We start from the raw sequence: 21,811 nt of genomic DNA on the forward strand, positions 1-21,811 counted from the left end.
CTCAGAGGCGAAGGAAAGGTGGGTGGATGTGTTGGCTAGGGCGAGGCACTGGGTGTGCGGGCTTCCCTGTCCTCTAAGGGTGTGAGAACTACTATCTAACCTAATCACTGAGGACTTGATGTTCTCAACTTTGTAACAGTGTATGTTGTATTTTGCTTGGATCTCATGAGGGAGGACGAATGAGACTATGTGGTATTGTAACTCTTTATAGTTTGTATTTCCTTCAGTCCAGGGACAGGCAAACAGAGCGGCCCAGCTCTCTAAGCCAAGATGGAAAGAAGCAGCCTATTTACTTGTCTTGGGCTCAAGTGAGCTGTTAAACTGGAAAGTGAACTTTAATTATGGAGACATTGTTTATAGGGACCTGAAATCAACAAACTTTGGCAGATGAGGACAACTAAAACCAATGAAACTGGAGTTTGCCAAAGAAATACAACCAGCTATGATGAACTCAATGATTACCAGGTAAGATGATAAATGAATCACCCTTTAGCTGGAAAAAACTCATTTCTTTGCCACTTTGGAACCAAAAACTCAAGTGGTTTTTGAGGTTATTATCAGTGTGGCTCAGGAAAGAAAGCACTGGACCAGGAGACAGGGCAGTTGTGCTTTCATGTTATACCACCACTAAATAGCTACACGACCTGCAAAGGGTCCCTGTTCTCTCATTTGCAGCTAGGTCTAAGTGATGGAAGATCCTTTACAGCATTAGGGTTCTGTGACCTAGAGCTCTATATAGGCAAGCAAAAGCTTGGCCCTTGACAGTGCCAATTCAATAAATTACCTGGGAAAAAAATTTTTTAACACAACTGGCCCGGTATGGAGGGGCTTGTGGAACGTTCTCTTCCTTGGCCATAGGCTGGTAGTTGTTGAGAAGGAAGTGCTGGGTCACTTTGGTTCAGGTATGGGTTTCACACTGGCTAGACACAGAGGAGCGTAGAGCAGAGAGCTGTGTGCTCAGTATTCTTACAGACAGTGCAAGTGGAAGACAAGTGACCTGGACTGGGGTTATGTGTCATCTTCACGAACACCACAAAAACAAGAGAAAAAAGAATGCCACCTGAGTGGGTCTAGAAGGCCAACATGCCGCAGCCTACCTCACCTGAAAGGGAGGTAGAATGAGGTCAAAATCATGGCCAATGGCTCTGGAATCTACATCGTGAACATGGCATTCCGCCACCTAGATTATTTACATCACTGGTAATGGATATTTCGACAACAGAGTGTGCTACTGAATGCCTTTTACACGTTTACACTGTTTAGACCATGAAAGCTGTGAGGACAGTTCAAGGAAATTGACCAACAATCACTTTGACAGAGGACTCATCTAAAACTTGGTGAATGCAACTGTAAAAGAAGTTTGAAGTACTTCACTTAGATGTAGGGATAAAATGAAGGTAGGATATTAAAAAACTGTTAACAAAATATCAAATCGTACATGGGTATTTCTTGTAAAAATCTGCAGTAACAGAAATATCACTGTTACATTTTTCCATTAATCTGTGATTGGATTAACATGTTTCCCCCATTGGACAGCGGCACGACCCTATTTGTGCTCCACTGTTTCCCTAGCACACTTAGCACATCGTAGGCACTCTGAGTTTGCTGAATGACTGGTTTTGATTATACTTAGCCTTTTTTAAAGTGAGTTTTATTTATACAAATAAGGGAAAGTCTGAAAAAAAATCAATGTTTCAACTCAGGAGTGCTGGTAAATTTCAGAGCCAAGATGACATGAATTAAGGAAACACCAGCACCAACTGATGGTTCCCCGTATCTAGAGTCAAACTACCTAAGAAAGAAAAAAAAAGTAGCCCTTGAATGGTGAGCTTGAAAAATTTAAACTCTAAGGAGATGGCAATTACCGTATTATGCTTCCACCCTTTACACTAGTAGCATATCAATTTTAGATGACTGGGTTATTTTTTTTCTCCCTTATGAATGATGCAAAGCCAAACTCAGGTAGATATTCTATTAAAACTACTAGGAATTAAAGGGAGATACTTGTAATAACCTAACACTCTCAGACAATTATTTAAGGGAGATTTCAAAAGTGAAGTGCTTTGATTTCAAACAACCTCCCCCCTCCCCAAGCTGTTCCCTATTCTAGTCTTTCTCTCCCCAGTAAAGGGTATCCCTGTCCATCCAGGAGCTCCAGCAAAAACCCCAAGCCTCATCTGTGACCCATCTCTTTCCCCCACTCCACTACTCTCTCTGCTACCCTGACATCCAATCCATCAGCAAGCTCTGGCCCTTTCTCCCCACCTCCACTGCTACCACTGTCAATCAAGTCATCGTCCTCTCTCTCAGGACTTCCACGGCGGCCTCCACACTGGTCTCCTTGTGTCCACACTTACGCCTTTACTGTTCACTCTCCACAGTGTTCCGTACAGCAGTCAGGAAGTTGTTTTTAAACTGCAAGTCAGATCCTGTCATCCCCTATGGCCTTGCTTAAAGTCTTCTCATGGCTCCGTGTGATACTAAGAATAACATCCAAACTCCTAACTGTGGCCGACAAGGCCCCGTCCACTTCTCAGATTTCAGTTTCTTCTGAAACCCCTTACCCACCCAACCTCACCTGTCACCCTTCTTCCACTGTATTTTTGACATGCTGGCCTTCTTTCTGATCCAGGAATGGGCCAAAATTATTCCCACCTCAGGCCCTTTGCATGTGTTGCTTTCTTTTCCTCTAACATTTTCCCCCCAGATATTTGCATGGCTGGCCCCTTTTGGCCTTTGACACCGCAGCAAAAGTGTCACCTCCTCAGAGAGGACTTCTCTGGCCTTCCAATCTAAAGGAAGCCTCTCTGTGCACACTCTAGCATATCACTGGGTTTTACTTTCTGTATGGAACTTATCTGCATCTGAAATTAGCTGGTACTTATCTACTCTTACTGTTGGTCTCACTCCCACCAAAATAAAAGCTTCATGAGAACAGGGACCTAATCTTCCTGTTTATTGTTGTATCCTCAGTTCTCAAAGAAATGCTTGCCACTGCATGGGCACTCAAGTATGTGCTGGATGAATGAATTTAATTGAGATAATCATATATAGAGTAAAATATGAAAAATACCTTTTATGTTGGAAATATCAATATTGAGCTGTCCAAGTTTCTCACACGTTTTCTCTATACACTCATAGACAGAATGCAGAATTTCCTTAGGGTCCTGCTCCACCCATCTTCAAACAAAAGAATGTATTTGGTTAGTCCACAAGAGAGCAAGACACATATAATTTATTTCTCTAGAGATGTTCACTTATGAGGGAGTGGCTGCACAAATCGAAGAAAATCAGATAAGCAAAGCATATCCAATATTCTAAAGAAATGATTTAAAGAAGAGCCTATTTACTTTACATTTTTATTATTCTTCATATAGTAATTAATTATTTGAAAGGAGGTAAGTAATACCAGGCCACAAATAGCAAATATTCTACCTATTTTTAAATTATTTTTCAAATCCAGTAAGAAACTGGTTCCCCAATTCTTTATATTCTGTGGGTGTGATGAATTCTGATATACTATCTTTATGTTTCACTAGTCATTAGTCAGTTTTAAACAGACTAGATATAGATATTATTCTTTTGATACACTGACTTACTTACTTATATATCTGTGTATTTATTTATTTATGAAGCAAAACAAATTCTAGGAAGTCAAATAAGTATACTAATCTCTTTTGTCATTTTATTTCCTAAAATGTTTTGTTAGAATTTAGGGGAAAAATGTACATTCCTTCCAATAACTATTTCATGTAGACAAGTGACTGGTCCCAGTTTTCAGACCCAATCCCAGTGCAATTATGGTTAAGGTACAAGGACCTCAGAAGGATGAATGGCTCATAATAAATGAAAAGGAAGAATACCTGGGAGAAACAAATGGCATACTTTTTCTATGCAAAAGTAGAAATGACACAAGTTAAAAGAATCCTACGCTAGAATCTGGAAGTAGCAAGGAAATTCCAAATGCCTTTCTTCTCTGCCTTCCTCAGGTCTGCCTGGCTTTCCTGAGCTTTGAGTTCTGTCTCTAAATTCTCTTTTTCCAAAACCCAATCTCCTTCCACATATTTCTAATTTTTGTCCCTCCAAGTCTAGCTATTCTCTCTCTAAATTGCACTGGGATCAGGCCTGTGGACGGTCATTCTAATGCTGCTAACATATCAATAGCTTTTATTATTAAACAAAGGAATTCTCTAAAACATAGGAGAAAATTTTTAACGGAAAATTTGGTAACACACTGTTTTCCCTCTCTTTCTTAAACTGAAGTAAATTTTATGATGAAATGAACAGATTGAAAGTGCACAGTTTGTTGAGTTTTAACAAATGTATATACTAATCTAACCAACACCCCAGTCAAGATACAGAATATTTCCATTGCTCCAGAAAAGTTCTTTCATGCCTCTTTCAAGTCAATCACACACTCCACAGGCAACTACTTTTCACATTTCCATCATCCTAATTAGTTTAGCCTCTTCTTGAATTTCAGATAGAGCCATGCAGGATGTATTCTTTTGTGGCCAGTTTTTTTCACTCTCCAGGATATCAAAGAGATTCAACCATGTCATTGCATGTATCAGGTCACTTTTGAAAAACTGTCAAACAGTATTTCATTGCTATCGTTCTACTGATGGCAGACATTTGAGGGGTTTCCAGTTTGGGCTAGTATGAACAAAGCTACTATAAACATTCATGTAGATAAGTCTTCCTATAGGCATATGCTTTCATTTCTCTTGGATAAATTCCTAAGAGTGGAATGTTGCAGATGTATGATTAATTTTATAAGAAACTGCCACACAGTTTTTCAAACTGGCTGTATTATGAATATCAAATTTTAAATAAAATACTGTATAATATATGTATATGTACTATATAATACATATATATAAGTAGTAATATCACAATTGCTATATATGAACATTATTCCCCAAAAGGATGATTTTAGTATTAGATGATAAGATATATGAATGTTTTTTAAAAACATATCTTTATTTAAGGAAAAAACCCTTACATGCAAATCAGCAAAGCAGCAGTTTGGCAATGATGGACACATAGGACTAAATGATTTCAAAGTCAACGTGGAATTTCTGATATCTAATACTCCTTTGCTTTATTACTTTATTATCGCTTCCGTTTGTCACTGAATTCCTAAGCCGTCAATCATCCACATGTTTTTGCTGAGCTACCAAGTTACTGCTTCTTTTTTTGACTAATACCTATCCCTCACGTTCTCAGGAGGGTGTTTGGTTAAGTTTACTTTACAAAAGCACAGGGCAGGTGGGGTGAGATGGACTAATAAACATGATGTACATTTACATATTAAATTAGGAAACATACCCTTCTCTTGGAAACTCTTGTTTTATTTCCACTTGATGATGACTAAGTAGTTCGGCTGTTTTTGAATTGAAAACCTGAAAAATATATTGCAATATTAGGGTAAAAATGCAGGTAGAGAGCAAAGATGTTTAAAAGTTATTCAGTGGGCTTCCCTGGTGGCACAGTGGTTGAGAGTCCGCCTGCTGATGCAGGGGACACGGGTTCGTGCCCTGGTCCGGGAAGATCCCACATGCCGCGGAGTGGCTGGACCCGTGAGCCATGGCTGCTGAGCCTGCGCGTCTGGAGCCTGTGCTCCACAACGGGAGAGGCCACAACAGTGAGAGGCCCGCGTACCACCAAAAAAAAAAAAAAAAAAAAAAAAAGTTATTCAGCAACTGAAGTTCTTATTCACTGATAGAAAAATCATTTCAGATGAAATGCCTTACAAGATGTTCTACTTTCTCTTCAGATAGAATCATGTAAGTTATAAGGTAGCTTAAGAAATAATAACTTCTCTTTAGATAAATGAAAATCTATTAAAGATAAAGCTAAAGAGGCAATTCCTCATTCTTTAAAACAAATGGTTCCAGGTGTAGGAAACTTAATACATCAACCAATTAATAGTATGGATTTCTTTTAGAGAATAGGAAAACCAAAAATAAAAGAGAGCTGGCCAAATGCTGATAGTGATAGTATATGGTTCCATTCTGCATCTACCTTGGATGTGGAGACAGGAGTCAATAGATGCCCAGGCAGGAAAGTATACTGTGTAAATTCCTTTGAAGGGAAGTGTAACAATGCATCTAGCTCTTAGGAGAGGTAAGTAGAGCCATATCAGCAGGGGGAGAAGAGTGCCGTGGCATCGAGCTGAGTGCTCTCTGTGACATGCTTGTCAGGAATTGCTGACCCTTGATGATAAAACATTAAAACCAATGAATGAAAGCTACCAGAGAAGTGCAGTACAAGCCTCCACAAATTTAAAACCACTAAAACAACACTTCTTAAAAACTTAGCAACCTTTTTTTCAGATATATTTATTTCTCACCTGGGTGTACCTATATTTAAGTATCAAATTACTTAGTCTTTCAGAGTAAGGATTCATATTTTAATTAAAACTAACTTCCAAAATCACTATAATTGCAGCAGTAAAGTCACATCCAATTAAGAAAGTGTTTCCAGGCCTAGGTTTCCTGTGGGAGAAAATTACTTGCTGAATGCAGACTAAGGAAGAAAGTAATAAGGGAAAACACACAGTGGGTCGGGTTGCTGCTCCCCTCCCTCCCCACCACACACATCATTTTTGGGAGAGGAAGTAATAAACATAATGAAAGCAAGAAGGCAAATTCTCAAGTCCTTTGAGGAGATAAAATATCTTACACGGCAAAGGTTAACTTGATACATCATAAATAAAAGGCACTTGGCTGAAGCCCATGTAATAGCCCAGTAATTTACAACTTAGCATTGGGTAGGTCTCTAGGATGTCCACTCCAACTGTCCCATTTTATCTGCTGAAGCATCTCTAGGGCCTAGAATAGTGCCTGGCATAGGGTTTGATAATCAGTAAATATTTGCTGAATATCTAAAGAACTGTGGTCTATCAGGTACTTATTAGGAAAAAAATATTAAATAAAATGGGAAATGGGGACTTCCCTGGTGGTGCAGTGGTTAAGAATCCGCCTGCCAATGCAGGAGACATGGGTTTGAGCCCTGGTCCTGGAAGATCCCACATGCCACGGAGCAACTAAGCCCGTGCGCCACAACTACTGAGCCTGTGCTCTAGAGCCTGCAAGCCACCACTGAGTCCGCAAGCCACCACTGAGTCCGCGTGCCGCAACTACTGAAGCCTGTGCACCTAGAGCCCATGAGCCACAACTACTGAAGCTCATGTGCCTAGAGTCCGTGCTCCACAAGAGAAGCCACTGTAATGAGAAGCCCACGCACTGCAACAGAGTAGCCCCCGCTTACTGCAACTAGAGAAAGCCCACGCGCAGCAACGAAGACCCAATGAAGCCAAAAAAAAAACACACAAAAAAAGGTGAAAGTAATTTTAATAACAGTTTATTTAAACCAATATATCTAAAATTATTTCAACAGGTGATCAATATAAAATTAATTAGATCTTTCACTCTTTTAGTATAAGTCTTTGAGATCTGGTATAGATGTTATACTTATGGTCCACCTCAATTCAGACTAACCACATTTAAAGTGATCAATAGCCGCCTGCAGCTAGTGGCTGTCATACTGGACAGTGAAGTTGTGGAGTACTGCTTTTCTCATAAATCTAGGTTCATGTGAGGAACTGTAGTGAAGCCTCCTGATTATCCATTTGTCTGCAGACGGACAAGTACACAAAGCAGGCTAATGATGTTTCCATAAGACTCTATGGCTGAAGAGTATGAGACACTCCATATGAGAACACATTGCCGAGTAGCGAGAGTGCTAGTCGGTTCTTTTCAAGTAGATTTCAAAAGCCCTTGTCTATAAAAGATGGCAGGGGCTATAGAGTTTGCTTTATAAAAGGTCTAGCACAGTCATTTGTCTAAAAATCATTAGATGGCAAGGAAGAAACACCCCAGAATTACAGATGCTCATGTTTTTCTCCCTTTTCAAGTTTGAAATTCACCTAATTTAAAAATTAGTTAAAACTTCAGACTCACAATGGCACAGAACAGAAAACTCTCTTTAAGAAAATTAATTTAAAGAAATACTTTAAGACACAAGAGTCTATGGGATCTAGAAGAGATCCTAGAGTTCCTCTGGGCTAGTGTTTTCAAAGTGTGCTGCCCGCATCTCTAGGACCCTTCAGAAGCTGAGAAGGAAGGACAGGGAGCTCTGGACCACGCCCTCCCTTAGATTTCACATTTTATTGACTTCAGCTTCCAGAAGAGAGCTTAACAATGGAGTTCCAAGGCAAAAAACAAAATGACAACACACACTGAAATGGCCCTAATGGAATGCTCTCTTGTTTGCAAAGGGAGCTCCAAGAGATCGGATAATACTGACAAAACAGGGCTAAACTCTAGGTTTTCTAAATACCAATGCAGAGCTTTTCCAGTACAAAATCAGACTGATACTAATTAGGACTTTTTCATTCATTAAGTGGCAGTGAATACAAAGGAGTTTTCTAACACAGGGCTGCCTATGCTACAACGAGGAGGTAGGACATCCAACCCAGACTGGTGGGCTCAGAGAAGGGCTCTCAGAAGAGGTAACTTCCAGGCTAAGACTTAAGGTTGAATATAAGGGAGTCCGAGTGGGACTGGGAACGGTGGGGAAGCTAGGCTGAGGCAGGGAGAGCAGCTGCAGATGTGTCTGCAGTGACCCAGGTAAGACACCTAGAGGGCTCCACTTGGAGGCCAGCAGCAGTGGGGACTGAATGAAGTGCATTGCTGAGAGAGATTCAGTTTAGGAGGTATAAGCAAATAGATGCGTCAAGGGCTTGGATGGGGAGGAGTGACAAAAAAGGAGGAATACTCAAGGATGACAGGTTACAAGTTAGAGTAGGCAGTGTTTACAAGACAAAGGTAGGGCAAGGAGAAGTAGTTAGGGTACAGAAGGGGGTAAGGAGATTGCAAATTTCATTTTAGATAACGTGTGTTTGAGGTGTAACTCGGCACAGAAGTGGAGATACCCAGTAGTCAATTGCTTATGTTTTAGGTCATAAGCTTAAAGAAAGAGATCCATTAAGGGTACAAACTTGGAACTAGCAGATAAATAAGTCCTGGAGAGCTAATGCACAGCAGAGTGATTATAGTCAATGGTAATGTATCATAAACTTCAAAGTTGCTAAGGGAGTAGATCTTAATTATTTCCACCACAAAAATAAATGATAATTATGTGACATGGTAGAGCTACGTGGATAATGCTATGGTGGTAACCGTACTGCAATATACAAACGTATCACACAACATGGTGGACACCTTAAACTTATACCACGTTATATGTCAACTATATGTCAATTAAAAAACAAGAGATCCAGTCTTAGAATTTCATGTGGGCCGGAAAAGGCAGTTGAGAACGTTATGCTTGGTGTAACATGGAGGCAAAGAGCATGGGCCTGGGAGAGCTGGGGCTGGGGGTCAAGCCCAGCCCTGCCCATGTCAGCTGTTTGACTTTAACTTCTCTAAGCCTGGACTTTTCCATCTGTGAAAGGATTAAATAAAATAATGTATGCTAATATTGTCAGGAACCAAGATTTTTCGGTGCAAGAGGAAATAAATATAAAATGAAAGAACTTAAGTGAACTGTAAAGTTAATTAGAACTGGAAATATCAATATGAACTGAGGCTTTTAAAATCTGTCCCCTGAAAGAGCCTAGAAACAGTGACATCTCTGCGACAGTGACCAACACTAGAACTCAGAATTTCATCTCTAAATATGGTTAATCACTAAAGGAAAACTTGGAGAAATATTTGGAAAAATAGCTGACTCCAGGTTTAAATTCACCAAAAAAGTACATTAAGGAAATATGACAAGTATGAATAATTGTTAAATCTGGGTGATGGATTCACAGCCATTCATTACGTTTGTCTTTTTACTTTTCAGTGTGTTTTAAATTTTTTCGTTTAAAACATCGAAAATATATAGAATATAATAAAAAAATAATGTATGAAAAGTATTTCGTAGAGGGCAGGCACACAGCATGTATCCAAAAGATGTTACCATTACTGTTGTGGCTACAACTGGTACTATTTTTATTACTGTTCCTATTATTACTACTACCACCAGCACAGCAGATAGGTGATAAGAGTTAGGATTCAAAAAGTCACCAGTGGGCTTCCCTGGTGGCGCAGTGGTTAAGAATCCACCTGCCAATGCAGGGGACACGGGTTCGAGCCCTGGTCCGGGAAGATCCCACATGCCGCGGAGCAACTAAGCCCGTATGTCACAACTACTGAGCCTGCGCTCTAGAGCCCACGAGCCACAACTACTGAGGCCGCGTGCCACAATTACTGAAGCCTACACACCTAGAGCCTGTGCTCCGCAACAGGAGAAGCCACCGCAATGAGAAGCCCGTGCACCACAACGAAGAGTAGCCCCTGCTCGCCGCAACTAGAGAAAGCCCGTGCAGCAATGAAGACCCAACACAGCCAAAAATAAAATAAATTAAATAAATTAATTTTAAAAAATCACCAGTTCTGTATTCATCTCTAAGCCCAAATCCTGTCTCAGCTCCAGATTTTGTTTTTGGTGGGGGAGGGCAATTAAAAACTGAAGAAACAACTTCACATAGGAAAGAAATTCAGCACAGTGCAGGCGCATAGCATAAACCCAAAACCCAAAGATAGCATAGCATAAGCCCAAAAGATGTTACCACTACTGCTGCTACTACTACTACTGCTACTACTGCTACTTATTATGATTATTACTACTACTGCTACTCTTACTACTTCTATTATAAGAGGAGAATTAGAATTAGAAGTCATTAGCTCTATATTTACCATTGTGCCTAAATCATGGTCAATTCCAGATTTAGAGGAGGGGGACAGTTAAAAAGCTGAAGAAACAAGGAAAATTACTTCTATAAAAATTGTTTTAAAAGGACTTTCTGAAACAACGCATGCCTTCTGTCTCAGCAGAAGGGGAGTAGTGGAGAGATGAAGACGAAATGCAGTCCTTACTAAGTAACTGTCTTTCACGCTTGCCTCACTCACCCTATGACTAACTCAGCCATCCCATCATAAACATGCATTCACTTCCCTCCCCACGTGGTTTCCCCACTAGCCTACTCATGCCACACTCAGCTTTACTGTGTGATAAGTAAGACATTTTTCAGGAATATAAACTCCATCTCTAAAACACTATGTAAATTTGCAGGACCTAAAATAAAAATACTAGCTACAATCATGTTACATTGCAAACTTGACCACAGAAGGCATAATGGCATCTTCCAACAAGCCACAGAAGTAAACACAGCAAATGGCATTGTATTTTTCTTAAAAAAGGAAATTATATTAAATAGCATATTCATACATCTAACATAGCTATAGTTGCCAAATTCAACTTTTTCCAAGACCCCGCAAGTTCTCCCTTTCTAGTCTTTCGGTCCAAGAGTTCTAGTCAACACATCAAGCCCTGGAGGCCTCTCTCTGCTGTTGTCTATTCACGTAATGAGCACCGACCAGACGCCAGATGCTGTATTAGGCTTTGGAGAGGGGGAAAAAAGACACCATTCTGCCCCTCAAGGAACTCAAAACTGAAGGCTCTAAACATTTATGCTTATGAGACAAGAGGACAAGAGAGGGTGGCAGCTCTCTGATGAGAACATGTTCTTGCCATGTCTGTAATGTTATGGGCAAGAAAACTAACCAACTTAGTGCGGGGGGGACACAAAAGAATCACATTTACATTTATTATAAGAGGGGCCTCATTCGAGCTATGAGCCAAATTAGTTTTACCAAATTTACTGTTCATTAGTTCCTGGCCCTTAATGGGTGCCTAATACTTATGTGTTGGATACATAAATGAAAAAAGAAAGCGGAAATCTATCCCTTAACCTTGAGATCTCTAAGTATGATGAGACAACCGGGGTCAAGGCAATGTTTCCTGCCAAAATAAGCACGGAGCTACAATTCAGATCATTCTTCATAGATGCTGGCTATTGGAACAAAATGGTTACGCAACCATTATCCATGGTGACTACACCTAAGCCCTGCCCAGGCCCCGCTTAATCTGAGTCACAAGATGATCCAAACCAGCAGGACTTTTTCAAAGGCAACATTTTTTTACATATTGTGAAACCTGTGTGTGAGTACGTTTTGCTTGGTGAAGATTCGTCTGTGACCATAATCAGAACTGGTAAATGGCCTTCCCCAGCCTCCCATCTTCCCTTCACAGTGCAGTCAGCCCTCCATATCCACGGTTCCGTTTCTGTAGATTCGACCAGCCACAGATCAAAAATATTTTTTAAAAAATTCCAGAAAGTTCCAAAAAGCCAAACTTGAATTTGCCCTGGGCCTAGCAACTATTTACATAGCATCTACATTGTATTCACAACTACTTACATAGCATTTACATTGTGTTAGGTTTAAGTAATCTAGAGATGATTTGAAGTATATAGAAGGATGTGCATAGGTTTTATGCAAATAATGCACCATTTTATTATATAAGGGACATGAGCATCCTAGGATTTTAGTATCCACGGGGGTCCTGGAACCAGTCTCCTAGATACCCAGGTTTGACTGTACTCAGGTAGCTTGGGAGCCTAAGGCAGGAGGTGTTAGGAGGATAGGTTTCTGACTGTGACAGACCTGGACTTGAATCCCAGTTCCACGTTACTCTGTAACCTTGGGCACACTCTTCAGCACAGTCTAATCATCTGGGTAAAGGAGCTTAATAATACTACCTACATCATATTTGTTATGAGGATTAAATGAGATAATGCTGGAAAAGTCCTCAATGCAGTGCCTGACACATTGCAAGTCACAACACATTCTAATCCTTTGTTTTTTGGGGTTTTTTTAGCAGTCAACTTAATGGGGAAAAAATAAAGTTACCAAATTAAAGAAGGAAGTTGACTGTTTAAGCTGAAGCTTTTGTCTTACGAAGAAATGGCTCCTCCTTGAAACCTGTTACACTAATTCTCTTTCCAAGAAGTTCCTACTCTGCAATCTGGGTAAACACATGCCAAGCCCAGTTCACTTTCCTATCAGACAAGTTGGAAATTTTCCTTTGGTACAAAACATATGCATAGGATCCCAAGATTTAAGTCTTTGACAACTAGAGGAAGAAACGAACATGTTCTAAAATTGCAGGTCTACTACTAAAAGAGAAGAAATTAAGTAATCAAACATACCTAAGTCAGAGTTTTAACATTTTTTTGACAAGATAAAAAAGAAAACCAGATTTAAAATTCAGTTCACCTATAAAAATCTATTCAACAAATATGTACAAAGTGCTCCTGTAGATAAAACAGATGTTCATTTGTCATGTTGACCAAGATATTTTAAGGAATGCAAAGATGAACAAGTCTTAAAAAGGAGGTTCCTGCTTTCAAGTACAGCAGATATACAATGACACGAAGTAGGTGCTAAGAGCTATTAACAAATAAAAAAGAATGCTATAGAAAGGGGGAGAAATTCTGACTAAGGGTTTGAGGAAGACTTCTACCAAGAGATGGCAGTTGAGTACAATTTGGAGGTAAAATTTGGAGTAAAATTTGGAGGTAGAGCACAATTTCAAGAAGCAGATATGGGAAATTTTCACAGGGAGGAAGCATTTCCCTTGGATGAAGGAACATGAATAAAGAAATCTTGTGTCCCTTATGGGAGAAAGCCAATATAGCTGGCATAGAAAAAGGGAAAAGAAAACTTAGCAAGGTTATTGGTCTTGTGAATGTTGAATGAGATATGACAATTCAAGGAATAATGGTCAGGAAATTATTTTACTACCTTTCACTCTATAAGCTTCCTTATGACAGTCCTTACCTGCTGTATTCTTTCCTGAGAAGGTAAGCAAATATTTTTGAGTCATAATTACAATGTGGAACAATATGACTAGAACAACTCCTGGGAATCACCTTGTGACTGAAGCACTTATTCAGCAACTCTATTATCTGTATTTTGTAGGGAGTGCTTTAGCAAACCTCTTTCCTTATAACCAAGGGAAAAAAAAACCCTTTCTAAACCATTTCCAAGTTTTTCTCTACTTCACACAGGATCCCTTCACACAGGTAGTCTTATTTACCTCTGAAGCTTTCTTGCATAGTTGTTTCTCAAGCAGCAGGAAACTTTATTGATCAACTTCTAAACATCATTCTATAAGCAGGACAGGAACCTTCTGAACGTGCACCTTAGCTTACTCACTGAGATCAAGCCACAGTAAACAGCACCCAACTTTTTAAAGGCTCATGACACTGAACAACTGATTGTGATGATACTAAGTTTTCATTCCTTCCCCACCAATGCAGAAAGATGCCTCTTGGGCAACAAAATCTGAGGGACCAGGAACAACCTGCAGTAGATAAAGAAGATTGCTGGGCTATATGGAGAGCAACAGTGAAAAGTCAAAAGGAAGAAAGGCACAGTCAGGCTGGTAACTAAAAAGGCAGCCTACAGAGTTATGAAATATTTTACCCACTTTCATAGAGGGCAAAGGCTGCATAAACTTGAGAACAACTGCCATGTTTGGTTTGGCCCCTACAACCCATTAGGAACTAGTTGCCAACATTTAAGAACAGGAAGATTTCACTGAAAACTCTAGACTACCAGCTTTTCTTAAAGAATTTGAAGATTTGGCAGCACGGGGCTAGTGTTCCTGCCTGGCAGCTACAGGTTTCCCCTTAGCCTGAGTCTGCTCTCCAGTCTGCCCTCCTCCCTCTACCTGCCTGGCCCCTGGAGGCATTTGTGTGGGCAATTCTTGAATACGGCTTCAAAACTCAACGAACAGCGCACTGTCTTGATGGTCTTTCTTAATTTGGGAAGATGGTAGTGATGATTGTGTATTTTATTAATCAAATCCAGGTAGGCTAAGTTTCTTACTTATGATTCTGGATTACTTTATAGACACTTACATGAAAATAAGACATAGTGAAACCTGCCCTGGGTGATCAGAAGGTAAACAGTGTAAGAGACGGTAGAATTATGTCTTGGCAGCTCAAACCAAGGTAAGTCATTAAATAAGAACCAAGCTAAAACTGGACTGAAGGCTTTTGACTTTAGACAAGAGAGATGAGTATCAAAATGAAGGTACAGGGGCTTCCCTGGTGGCACAGTGGTTGAGAGTCTGCCTGCCAATGCAGGGGACACGGGTTCGAGCCCTGGTCTGGGAGGATCCCACATGCCACGGAGCAACTGGGCCCGTGAGCCACAACTACTGAGCCTGCGTGTCTGGAGCCTGTGCTCCTCAACAAGAGAGGTCGCGATAGTGAGAGGCCCGCGCACTGCGATGAAGAGTGGCCCCCACTCACTGCAACTAGAGAAAGCCCTCGCACAGAAACGAAGACCCAACACAGCCAAAAATAAATTAATCAATTAATTTTTTAAAAACACAAAAATACTCACTAAAAAAAAAAATGAAGGTGCAAATGCAGGTTTTGGTCAACTAAACAGAGCTCTGAAAAAAATATATATACTGTATGTACAATGTATACATACAGTATATATACATACTAAATAATGCATGAAAACATGATTTGAGACAAAGAAGTGAAGAGGGAGCTAAGTAGTCATTAAATATTTACATCAACTTGCCAGATTAGTCAAATGTCCACTGAAAGCATGGGCTCTTAAACAACAATAGTTTTTTAAAATTACTTTTAAATTATCTTACTGAAGTCAGTGCTAGGTCACTTTAAGAGCAAGTTTCCTAATTGCCCAAAACAAATTAATCAGCAGAAAGTCACTTAAATAGCACTCCATTATGGCAAAACTCTGCTGTCAGACATGGTAAATAAAACGAGAAATAGAATTTCCCTGCCGCTTTACGCTGTGAAGCGCAGAGAGGACAGTCATCTTTGTAATGGGCAAAGTATCAGAAATGAAATTTACGAATCTTCGAAATTAAATAAAGACTCTGGTAAAAGCAGTGTAGTGTGACTTTTTCCTAATGTGCTCTGCCACTCGCCGGCCCCCGCCCCCCGCCTTAGCGTTCTACCTTCTGCAATGTCTGTGGGAGAGAATGACAAGGCATCATCACGCTAATACTATATTCGTTCCACTGCTCCAAAGGACGCTGTTAGGCTACCACAGCCGTGACACAGCTTCCCCCATCCAAGGACGTCCTGCCCCCGGCAGGCCAAATGCTTCTGGGGAAGACTGCAGCAGCGGTCAATGTGGCCACCTGTCCCTGGCTGCAGGCGGGCTGCTCTGCACGGACGCTCGACGAGTCCTAGCTCCCTTCGGGGGAGGAGTCCCCCCATTAGAAGGCGGCCCGGTTCCTCCTTCAAGGCCACGGCTGCTCAGCTCAGCCGCGGGGGTCGCGAGAGGCCGCGTTCCCCCAGGCCCGGGCGGGGCAGCTCCAGCGTGGCAAGTCCCGCTCCGGGGCTCTTGGCCTCCTTCTCTTGCCTGGCGGCCGGGGCCCCGGGCCGTGGGAAGAACGGGATGGGGACGCGACACCCAGCCCCGGCGTTCCAAGGCTCCCGCCCCGGTTCATCACCTACTCAGGGGCACCCCGGGCTCACCAAAAAGCGCGTCGAGCTGGTGCCCTGGTCCACTGCTCCCACCAACGGCCCCAAAACTGCTTTCTTCGCGGCTGCCATGAAACCAGCTTGGGGTCGGCGGGCGGTCGCAGCCCGTTTCCCTGAGTGACGGCGGCGGGCGGCGAAGGGGCGGGCGGCGAGTCGGAGGGGCCGAGGGACCGGCAGCAGTAGATGGCTCGGACCGCGCTCGGGCGACCCCTTTACCGGCGCGGAGCCTTCTCACCCCGCCCCTCCAGCCCAGGCCCCGCCCCCACCAGCGTTCCCCACGACTCCGGGGGCGGGGCGGAGGGGGGGGCGCTGTCTGCCTGGCCGACCAATTACCGAAAGCGGAAAGAGAAGGAACATTCAGACAATCTGAGGTAGCTAGACGTCACGGGGGCGGGGCCTGGGCGCGGCGGAGGCGGTGGCCGGCGCGACAGGTCACGTGGGCCCGGCGACCAGGCGGCCAAGTCGGCCTGCCGCAGGGCCGGGGCTGGGACAGGTGGTGCCCACGGTCAGGGAGCGTCTCTGGCCCGCGGAAAGGCCACAACCCTACCAGCGCCCTGGGGCTTCCGCTCGCGGATAGGTCCCAAAGGGCAGAACTGCTTGTTCCTCTGGTGGGCTGTGCAAAGCAAGACGTGAGTCACTCTTTGGACCGACCCTACCGGGCCTTCCCGCGCTTCCCACGCCCCGCCCACTTCCCGGTTCCTCGTCCAAGGAAAGAATAATCCCCTCTACTGGGACTGACCCTATGTAGTGTCACCTTCAGGAGCAGCGCGAATCCTTCGCCTTTGGAGGCTTTTCAGGGATAATGAACGAGTTAGTTCTTTCGGTTTAGCGTTTAAGTGAAGCGCTCAAAATCAACCTCCTGGGGTCATCCGTAGACTATCCGGAAAGAAGTCGCCGGGGTCCTCCCTGTCCTGATGCGCCCTTGCCCCTCGTTTGGCCTCAGTCTGATGTCCCCTCCCTCACAGGCCCTTTTCTTCTCCCTCCGGTAAATGATGTGGACAGCAAAAGGAGAAAAGAGTCCTGCTTATTTGACCTTGAATTTACCTTGCTGGATTCTTTTAGATCCTGTGTTCCAGGAGTTTTCAAAGTCTGGACCGAGACCCAATGTGAGACATAGCTTACAAAACAACCCCAAGCCTGTGTGCCGACGTGTGTGTGTGTGTGTGTGTGTGTGTGTGTGTGTGCGCGCGCGCGCGCACAGGCGCGCATTTATTTATAATTTATATAGTTACATATATAAATACATTTTATATATTTTTACATATATTTTAAATGTTTCCAAAACCATATTTATCCTTCAATGCTATGCATTCTGTATCTTTTTTATTCTATTGCATATCATTTTTTTAAAAATGCTGGTTGAAAAATCACTAAATTGATTTTGTAAACCAGCATGCTCAATCCATTTCAAAAGCATTGTACTATTCCCACTCTCGCATATTTTTCCACTCCACTTCCCCAATCTCTCACGGTTCTGGAACATCATTTCTATTTTTCCCCCCTCTCGCCTTCCTCTACACCACCTCACTTATTCATCTCTGTGTTTATAGTTTTACAACTCTTGCTCTGGAAGCAAATTTTCCTATACTCTGTCTAGAAATCGAATTCTAGTGTTCCAGATGAGGCCTACTTGTAGAGATGCTGGACTTGGTAACTACTGATAAACTGGCTTGCTTAAGGATAGGAGTGCAGATGAATCAGTATTTCTGAATTTCCTGGAAGAGGAAGAGACACAGACAGGCATACAGGCACATGTAAAGGAACTAGGCTAACTTGCCCCTAAACACCCTGAAAAACTTAATTGACTGAAATAGATAAGGATTTCCTTGACGCTAACAGGCAGTAAAAAGAAAGCCACCAGGCTTCCCTGGTGGCGCAGTGGTTAAGAATCCTCCTGCCAATGTAGGGGACACAGGTTCAAGCCCTGGTCCGCGAAGATCCCACATGCTGTGGAACAACTAAGCCCGTGTACCACAACTACTGAGCCTGTGCTCTACAGCCCGCGAGCCACCACTACTGAGCCCGCGTACCGCAACTGCTAAAGCCCGTGCTCCTAGAGCCTGTGCTCCGCAACAAGAGAAGCCACCGCAATAAGAAGCCCATGTGCCACAACTAGAGAAAGCCCCTGCGCAGCAACAAAGACCCAATGCAGCCAAAAATTTAAAAAATAAATAAATTTATTTCTTAAAAAATTTAAAAAAAAAGCCACCAAACCTACCACTTTGATCCATTAAAAGAAAAAAAAAAATCCCTGACCATGTTTGAACTTTCACACACTTCTGACTCTCAGATTCTAACAGGACAGCAAACTATTTGTTCAGCAGCATCATGTGATCAGAATTCAGACATTTCAGTAAAAGTGGGGCTAGACGTACATGAGAGATTCTAAAACTTATTGATCCTGTGGTTCCCACAATAGTCTGTGTTCCACATCCTTATTCTTTTCACCAAAACAGAACTTAGGCCACTGAGGAAATGTGACTTATGCACATCTCATCCCAGATGGAATCTGAACTATGATCCCTTCTTGTCTTAACATAGGCATTCGAAACATCTGCCCAATGTTCCAGAAACTCAAGATACTTATCAGACCCCTACCCTAAAATAACTCATGATTCCTTAAAGACAAATATTTCCTTTCTTGTGTTGGGTCAACTGTAATTCTTGAACAACCTTATGGCTTTTGACTATATAAGCCCCTGACTCTTTATCTTCCCCAGAACAGAACCTGAATCTGTCTCCAGAATTGCAATTCCTAAGACTCCCACAAAGCTCTTTGTTTTGCAGCCTTGATACTGATTATTGATACCAAGGGAAGGGTCTTAAATGGCAGAATCCAGCTCAGCCGTATCTCAACTCCACACCCTAAATATTTACTCTGACTGTCACAAACCTATTTGCTTTTATCCTTTTGGAATCTCCCCCGTTTGCCTGCCCTCTCACATCCCTTTAAACCCCAGCTACAGTCTGTAAACTTAAATCTATATAAATGCAAAAGTCAACCAATATATCTTCTGATTCCATTTTTCATACTATGATTGAGAAAAAGTTGGAAATAACTGTTGATGACAAATTAATCAAGGGACTTCCCTGGCAGTCCAGTGGTTAAGACTCCGGGCTTCCACTGCAGGGGGCACTGGTTCAATCCCTCATCGGGGAACTAAGATCCCATGTGCTGCATGGCACCGCCAAAAACAAAACAAAAAAATAATCAATTGTCAATCTAAGAAAGAAATGGAAAATTTTATTCGATCCAACCTGAGGATTATAACCCAGGAGACAGTCTTTTAGAAAGCTCTGAGGACTGTTAGAAGACACAGCACGGTTATGTTTTTGAGACAAAGGGTGATAATGTCAAATGACATATTGACAGTTTGCACAATGCAGATCTGCATGTAGAAAGCCAGTAGTGGGTCACCCTGTCTCTTTACAAAATTAAGAAGGAATGTTAACTCCTAAGGAGCGCTGGTTAATGCAGATGCACAATACACACTAAAGGGGAGGGAGGAAGCCCCAACAGGCAGAGAATAATTTTATGTTTAAATTTTTCTTGTCTTGCCATAAAATATGAATTTAATTTCATCATAACAATGGTCCACGTGAGGCCCAGAGTGCATAAGTGGCTCATCTGAGTCCTTCTGTGGTAGAACCAAGACTAGAATTTCCATCTCCTTGACACAGGCCTAGTGCCCTTTGATAGCAACCTGAGGAAAACTAGGAAGAGAAATGGATAAAAAGGAAAAAGGTAGGATGGTCCGCCTTGATCTCCCCAAGACCCGTTGAGATTTGAAGGCAAAGCGGTAGAAGAAACACTGGATTGGAAAACTAAGGACCTTGGTCTAGTGTTGGCCCTGGCATTCAACACTTAATCTTCCTAAACTTGAGTAACTCATTGCCTCCCATGTCTTTCTTTTGCTTGTTTGTAAAACTGGGAAAATCACCGACGTGGGTGGGTTAATGTGAGACTGAAGTGACACAGTGTCTGTGAAAGCACTCTACAAGCAGCACAGTTCATCATGAAAAGCAAGATGTAGTCTCACTGGCAAGTGTGTTTCTATCAAAGAAATCCAGAGGTAAAGACCAAGGTCCTTCATGCAAATGATTTAAGTAGGTTGAGTCATCAAAAGCTCACTGTGAAATATTTCTGACTGGTAGAGCAAGAAACCAGTGTTAACTCCCCACCCACCCCTTGGAGAGTCTCTGGCTGTTTCACTTATTCCTCCTCTAGTTTTTCTTGTTCTTTAATTAACACAGAATTTACATAAGCAGAAAGGCTACATTTCCTCAGGGATTTTTTTTTTTTTGTCCAGTAGTGCTTCTTGGTCTTTCCATATTTGCCTGTCTTACTTTTTCTAGTCTAGTCTATTTGGAAAGCTAGCCTTTCCTTAATCTCTCCCTGCTATTCTAATAATTACTTGGATATGGATTGATATAGATACGAAAAAAAACCCATAACATGGAAAGTTAGTGCTGGAAAGGATGACAATAAATAGCGGCAGCACCCCTTTATTTTATGGGATGATGTAGGCAGATGTACGAAGTGCTTTGCCCAAGGTAGCAGAGGAAGTTAAAGACAGATCCAAAATTTAAATATACTTGATAAAAACAGCCAAATTGGGCGCCTTCCCCTCTCCCCATGCGAACTGGACAATCCACTCGCATGCATGTTAATAATGTAAGTATAACTACCTAATATTATGTATCACTTCATGCAATGTTACAGTTGTAACAGAGTTAGGACATGGCAATTATTCTCAAACTTTACCTACATTAGAACCACCTAGAGGACTTGTTAAAACCTGGGCCCACAACCCCAGAATTTCTGGTTTAGTAGATGAGTTCTGAAAATTTGCATTTCTAACAAGCTCCCAGGTGGTGCTGATACTGCTGGTACAAGGACCACACACTTTGAGAACCACTGTGCTATGGGTATGCTGGAATTTCTATTTTTCTAGGATTTGGCAGAACTGTGAGGTATGAGAAATTTGTGTTATGACTTGTGTAGACCTTTTTGTCCCAAATCTTAGTTTCCTGCTAACGATCAAATAATCCACTTAGAATATTGGTAGTAAAGGTTCAGGGCAGAGATTCTCAAACATTAGTCTGTGTCAGAATCACCTAGGGCACTTGTTAAGGATTCAGATTCCTGCCACCTTCTCCCTACCCCGACCCCTCAAATGCAATGTGCAAGGCTCCTTGGAGCCAGGGATTTTGTCCTGATCATTATTATATCCCTAGGGTCTGGGTGTTCTACAAGTGACGGTTGAATGAATGAATGAATGAATCAATCAATGTGATAGACTGTTACATAGGTGGTTCCTAATGAGTCATGCCTTTTGATGATAATGTCCTTGTGTTGTAACTTCCCACATTTGT

At 42.0% G+C, this 21,811-nt stretch overlaps 1 protein-coding gene across 7 annotated transcripts in view; it reads right to left on the reverse strand.

Moving 5' to 3' along the window:
• The window catches only part of GK (glycerol kinase), an 80,609-nt gene extending 63,950 nt beyond the window's left edge, over positions 1-16,659 (reverse strand). For 5 of the 7 annotated variants that reach the window (XM_070044694.1, XM_030844450.3, XM_070044693.1 and 2 more), the window contains exons 1-3: positions 16,430-16,644; positions 5,332-5,405; positions 3,074-3,180 (exon numbers count right to left, since the gene is read on the reverse strand). In XM_070044694.1, the coding sequence (XP_069900795.1) occupies positions 3,074-3,180; positions 5,332-5,405; positions 16,430-16,507 (259 nt within the window). In that variant the 5' untranslated portion in view covers positions 16,508-16,644. Of the gene's footprint in view, positions 1-3,073; positions 3,181-5,331; positions 5,406-16,429 lie in introns of all 7 variants that reach the window. The other 2 variants (XM_070044696.1, XM_070044695.1) reach the window with 1 other exon arrangement.
• Between the last annotated feature and the right edge of the window lie 5,152 nt (positions 16,660-21,811).

The sequence above is a fragment of the Globicephala melas genome, chromosome X, assembly GCF_963455315.2.
Source record: "Globicephala melas chromosome X, mGloMel1.2, whole genome shotgun sequence".
Taxonomy (NCBI): Eukaryota; Metazoa; Chordata; class Mammalia; order Artiodactyla; family Delphinidae; genus Globicephala; species Globicephala melas.